Source organism: Monoraphidium neglectum, assembly GCF_000611645.1.
Source record: "Monoraphidium neglectum strain SAG 48.87 unplaced genomic scaffold scaffold02088, whole genome shotgun sequence".
NCBI classification, from domain to species: domain Eukaryota; kingdom Viridiplantae; phylum Chlorophyta; class Chlorophyceae; order Sphaeropleales; family Selenastraceae; genus Monoraphidium; species Monoraphidium neglectum.
Window position 1 is genome coordinate 2,888 of NW_014011540.1, and position 5,974 is coordinate 8,861.

Sequence of the window (5,974 nt, forward strand, 5' to 3'; positions counted from 1 at the left end):
GGGCAGGGCAGGGCAGGGCAGGGCAGGGCAGGGCAGGGCAGGGGCAGGGCAAAGGGCGCTGCATGAAAGAAAGCCCGCCAAGAGCACCCCCCACTAGTGGGGTGGTGCCTAGAGACTTTGCCAGGGGTTGCTCTGCACCAGCACAGTCAGAGAGCAGTAGCAGCTAGCAGCCGGATGGCACAGTGTGTGTGTGTGGTAGGCGAGGACCCCGACGATGCTGTTGGGACTGCGGTGCCTGTTCATCTGCCATCTGGGGGTCCTCATTGCTCATCCGTACGCTAAGGCTCTGCCTGGCTGACGCACTGCTTGTGTCCTGTCCACGCTTCCTACAATGATATCTGCTCAAACCAGAAATGTGCACCTGCCAGCGGCACTGCAAGTCAATGTGTTACAACGGCTTTGATCCACGGCACCCGCGGCCAACAATGCCAAGCATCAGTAATCCCCGAACAGCCGGGCACGCCCTAGCGCCTTCCGCCCCGCCCGCTTCATCGACATGTGAAGCGACAGCGCCTCGGCCTTGGCGGCGCGCACCGCCCGCTGCGCCTTGCCGGCTCGCCGCTTCTGCTTGTCACCCGTCTGAGGCCCCATAGCCGGGGCCAGCCCGGCCTCTGCCCCAAGAACTGGGCGCAAACGCTCTGCATCGCCCGCCGGGTGCTGCCGTTGCTGCTGGCTCTCCTGCTGCTCCTGCTGCTGTCGAGGCGATGTGTGAGTGCTGACAAGCTCCCCGGCCCTCTGGCGCCGCCCCTGCTGCTGGTGGCGAGGCGCCTGCGTCGCAGCTTCCGCTGTGTCGCTGCTGCGCCGCTCCTCTGCCTGGACCAGCGCACGGCTTCGCTTCAGAGCAGTGCCCCGCAGCGGCTCGTGCTGCTGCTGCTGCTGCTGCTGCTGCTGCTGCTGCTGCTGCTGCTGCTGCTGCTGCTGCTGCTGCGGCGGCGGCGGCTCTGGTCGCTGGACTTCATGTGTGCCCGTGCGCCCAGCAGCCTCGCGCCGTCCCCCAGCCCCTGCAGCTGCCAACCTGCTCTGCCTACCCTCGCCGCCCGTCTCCGCCCCCGCCGCCGCTGCACCGGGGCCTGATGCCGCCTTGCTGCCCGAGTTGCGCGCCGTAGCACCTGCCTGGCGCCGCGCCAGCGCCTGGCGCAGCTCCGCCATCACGGCCTCATCATCATTGACAACTGGCCACCGCCCAACGCCGATCTCCCCTTTCGGCGTGTGGACCTTTACCGGCGCCGCAGGGCCCAGAGTTGTGCGCGCCTGCCGCCCGGTGTCGTCTGGCAGCGGCGAGCCGGCAGCCGTTGGCCGCGCGGTTTCGACCGCGGGCACCGCGGTGTGCGCTGCGGGCTTGCCCTCTGTCCGCTGCCTCTTGGCGGAGGGGCGGGGCGCGGCAGCTTCCGCTGCAGCTGCCTGTCTGTCGCGCCCGCCGGCTGGCTGAGTTGCCAGGGGCTGACCCTCCTTGCTCACAAGCTGCGGCTCAAATTGCCGCTCTTGCTGCCGCTGCTGTTGCTGCTGCTGCTCTCGCTGCTGCTCTCCCTGCTGCTCTTGCTGCTGCTCTTGCTGCTGTGCCCTCGGAAGTGCGCCCAATCGTCCGCTGCCCACAGCCATTGAGACATCTGTAGCCCCCTCCTGCCCGTCCAGGAACACGATTTCGCAGCCTCTGCCACCCACGACCGCGCCATGCGCGGCCGCGACAGCGACCAGCGGCGGCGCCACCGGCCAGAGCGACGCGGCAAGCTCGGGCGCGGACGCAGCGGCGCCAGCGCTCGCCGTGGCGCCGGGGCGCTGGTGTGCCCGGGAAGCTGTGAGTGTGCTCCCCATGCTGCTGCGCCCCAGCGTCAGCCGGGGCTGGCCGGGCCGCTGCGGGCTGGAGGGCGGCGCCTGCAGCCCAGGCAGGACAGCGGCCGCGGCGGGTGCCTGAGCCGTGGCTGGGGCCGGCTGCGCTACGTCCTTCGCATGCGCTTGGTGGTGCGGCTCCGCCGTAGCAACAACAGCGACCGCTTGCTGAAACGCGCCAGCCTCTGCCGCTGGTGTTGCGGCACCCACGTGCCCGGTTGCCGCATGGTCGCGCAATGGGGCTGTGGGTGGGGACGCAGACGCCGCTGCTGTTGATGCTGCCGGGGCCGCCCCTTCCGCTGCCTCTGGCAATGTGCCGGCCAGGCCGCGCACCTCAACCACAGCAGCAACCTCTTCTGCAGGCGCCCCCTGCTGGCCCAGCAGCGCGTGCTGTGCGCCCTCCTGCGCCGGCTGTTGCGGATCCGCCTGCTGCTGTTGTGGCTGGTCCTTTGCCTCCTCTTGCTGCTGCTGCTGCTGCTGCTGCTGCTGCTGTGGACTTCTCTGCTGCTTTTGCTGTTGGCTCTCCAGCTGCCGATCCTGCAGCAGTGCAGCACCACATGCCTTGACAGGAGCGGACCCCTGGCCACCATCGAGCAGCAGGACGTTCCCGCCAACCCCACCGCAAACCTCCAGTGGTTCCTGCATCTGAAGCAGGTCCAGCTGCTGCTGCTGTTGCTGCTGCTGCTGCTGCTGCTGCTGCTCCCTCTCCTGCTGCTGCCCCTCCTGCTGCCCCGGTTCCTGCTGCTCATGCTCCCGCTGCTCCCGCTCCTGGTGGTTGCCCTCCTGCTGCTGACATGCCTGCTGCTGTTGCTGTTGCTCCCCAGGCCCCATTTCTTGGTCCTCCCGCTGCTGCCTATGCTGCTCAACCTGCGCCAGCTCCTGGTCCTGCTGCCTCCGCTGCTCAACCTGCGCCAGCTGCTGCTGCTGCTGCTGCTGCTGCTGCTGCTGCTGCTGCTGCTGCTGCGCCAGCACCAGCTCGTGTTCTTGCTGCTGCTCCAGCTGCTGCGGCTGCTGCTGCTGCTGAAGGTGGTGGTACTGCCGCTCCTGTTGCTGCTCCTCTGTGCAAAGCTCGGCCTGCCCCTCATCAGCCAGCAGGCCCCGCAGTGGCTCCTTACAAATGCCCCGCTGCCACCCAACCAGCCCGCCCGGCTGCGCCGCTCCGAAGCCCCCAGCAAACGGCTGTTCGCAAGACCGTGTCCCTGCCGCTGCGCGCGAGGTCGCCCCAGCTGCCCCAGGGGGGGCCTCCTGAGCAGGCGGGACCCTGGTCGCTGGCGGCCCAGCCGCATGGAAGGCAGGAGCCGGCTGCTTGGCCGCCGCCGCAGAGACCGCTGGCGCCGCCGCCTGCTGCGTCGCACCCGCCACGTCAATGACTGCGTTCACCGCCGCTTTGGAGGCCGCCACTTCTGGCTCCCGGGTCGTGGTTGTCGCTTCAACAGCCAGCGCAGCTTCTTCTTGCGCTCCATGCGCCGCCGCAGCCACTGCCGCTGCTGCTGCCGCCAAGCGCCCCTGCGCCCCGGCCGGTGCCGCTTCAAGACCCCCGGCTGCCGTATCACACGGCGCCGCCGCCGAGGCTGCCCGCGCTGCCGCCGCTGCCACAGAGAGTGTCTCGCTGCAAGACCGCCCTCCTGCAAGTGCAGGCATCAGTGCCAAGAGCCCCACGCAGTCAGGACCGCTGTGGCCATCAGCACGCTGCTGCTGTTCTGAGCCTGGCTGCTGCTGCCGCGGGTGCGTGCGCTGGCGTGGCTCCTGCTGCTGGTCTAGCTGCTCTCCCAGCTGTTGTTGATGATGCTGCAGCTGCTGCTCCTCCTCCTGCAGCTGCTGCTGCTCCAGCTGCTGCTGCTGCTGCTGCTGCTGCTGCTCCTGCTGCTCCTGCTGCGCCTGCTGTGCCTGCCGTGCCTGCTGCAACTGCTCTTCCTGCGGCGTCTGCTGCTCCTGCTGCGCCTCCTGTACATGCTGCTGCTGCTGCCCCTTGACCTGCCGTCCCTTCACCACACGCGGTGGCGCCGGTCCCGCCGCTGCTGCCGCCGCCGCCTGCCTGACCGCGCGCCTGTGGCTGCGGCTGGCGGCGGCCGCGACGACGGGCACGTTTTTGTGGCCTTCGCGCTCGAGCGCTTGCAGCGCGGCGGCCGTTGTCATGAAGGGTGTCACCGTTTCAAAGTCGCAAGTCTGTCATGCAGATGGGAGGGAAGCGGGCGGCGAATGATATATCTGGAATACTGAGTGGCATGTGGGCGCTGGCCCAACGACGCGGCAGCCTGCGAGCTTGGCACCTGAGTCCTGCCGGCGCGGCCGCGGAGGATGGGAGGGCGAGGCGGCTTGGCCAAGTCGCGGGGCCCCCTCACCGCGCACGTCTTGACGGCGGCGGCCTGGTTGCGCTGCAGCAGGCCGCCTTTCCTGGGCAGGTCCCTGGACAGCCGCGCAGCCGCCGCCGCGTTTAGCAGGACCACCCGGGCGCTGCTGCAGCAGTCGGGGCCCGTCGGCGCGCCGCAGCGCGCGCACAGGCGCTGGGCGGAGCGCGGCGCCACGGGCAGCCGGCGGGCGGCGGCGAGCTTGCACAAGGGGAGTTGGAGACAGGGGTGCACGAGTCCATGCCATTGGTGTTGGTGCAATGAACCTATCAATAGAGATCTTGGTAGCGACAGCAATTGAAGCCCAGCTGGACGCACCCAGGCAGTGCACGGCGTGGCGCATGGCGCACCTGTAGAGCACGCTGCCCGAGGTGCGTAGCAAGCGCGGGTGCCGCAGAGGCCATATGGCGAGCAGCGTCTGTTAAGAACTCAAAGGTGGTCATGTCTGGCATCACCGCGGCCACCTTCCGCGAGGGGCCTCTGAGGGCTGCGGACTTCGGCCCCATTGCGAAGATCACACGCTGCGCCGCCTGATAACGTCTATTGTAAGCTTGCGAACAACCATGGTGGTCTCGTCACTCAGTTGTTCGAGCCCTTAGGCAGATTTCCGAAGTGCTGGTGGCTGCCAGTTGAGTTGCCGCACGGTCACTGTGTCATTGAGCGATGCACGTGACTTGGCAAAGGACGACTCACAGCTGCACTTCACACCATCGCATGCAGCCATGTTCTCTGGACCGTTGAGCACCATTGCGATCATTGCTTTCTCTCAACACCTGCAAGGGCGCAGCGTCTGCAGTGAACCATCATGGCATGCAAGATTTGCTGCTAGACCCCACCTGATGTATACAACAGATACCAAGACCGGCAGACGGTGGAATTGTTCCCCAGTTACCCGTAAAGCATGCATATATTGTGTGTGCATGCAGTATCAAGCGTGCCGACCGATGGCAGCGCAGCGATTACGTGGATGGATGCGGGCCATCCGTGACAGCACACCATTCGTGTGCACCGAGAAGCGGGGCGCGACGGCAGTAAGTGGGGTGCGTCGTAAAATTCAACATCCTGAAAGTGGACAATGCGCCCGGGGCCGCGGCGGCCGGTGGGGTGGCGCTCGCGGCCCCCTTTCAGACGCCCCAGTGTCTGGGGCGTCTCCCAAGGCGCGGTGCTGGTTTCATGAGGTTTACCCAGGCTCGGGCGCGCCCCCTGGCGCGGCCAAAACTTTGACTAAAAGAGGGGGCCGCCGCGAGCCGGCGTGGAGGCGGTGCATCGCGTCTCTTGAGGCCGCCGGCTGCATCATGAGTCGAAAGGAGAAGGGGAGTATCAGGGACATGGGAGCCCTTTCGCACACAGTACAGAGGCATGTGGCGCGGTGCATTCGGGCACAGCAGTGGGGGGCATGGGCAAAAGAGGCAGGGATGCGGGCGGGCGAGGGGGTGGGGCTTGGGCGCCCGTGCAAGCAACAGGGGTGGGCATGGCCGCGCGCGGCAGCCGGCGCACGGCACGGATGTCGGCGCGCATGCAGGGGTGCGAGCGCAGGGCGCAAGCGCAGCAGCAAGACAAATGGGGGGATGGGGGTGTGCTGCTGCGAGTGGCGGCCGCGTGCGCAGTTTATGTTCTTGCGCGGCTGGAGAGACGGGCCGGCAGCGAGCAGCAAGACAAGCCGGGCCGAAGTGGGAGTGCACGCAAGTGGGGTGCAAGGACGGGTGGAGGGCTCTGGCACGCGCGGCTGGCGGTTGGGCGCCACGCCGCGGAGTGAGGGGGTGGGCGGGCAGTGCGGCCAGTGCGCAGGGGGCAAGTGG

General features: G+C 67.8%; 1 protein-coding gene across 1 annotated transcript; it reads right to left on the reverse strand.

The window, feature by feature from the left end:
* Positions 1-4,525: 4,525 nt before the first annotated feature.
* MNEG_9850 (hypothetical protein) lies at positions 4,526-4,681 on the reverse strand (the record flags this gene model as incomplete). Its single annotated transcript, XM_014041677.1, has 1 exon — positions 4,526-4,681. A coding segment is annotated over one exon (156 nt), but the record flags the coding sequence as incomplete, so codon positions are not given.
* Positions 4,682-5,974: the final 1,293 nt, after the last annotated feature.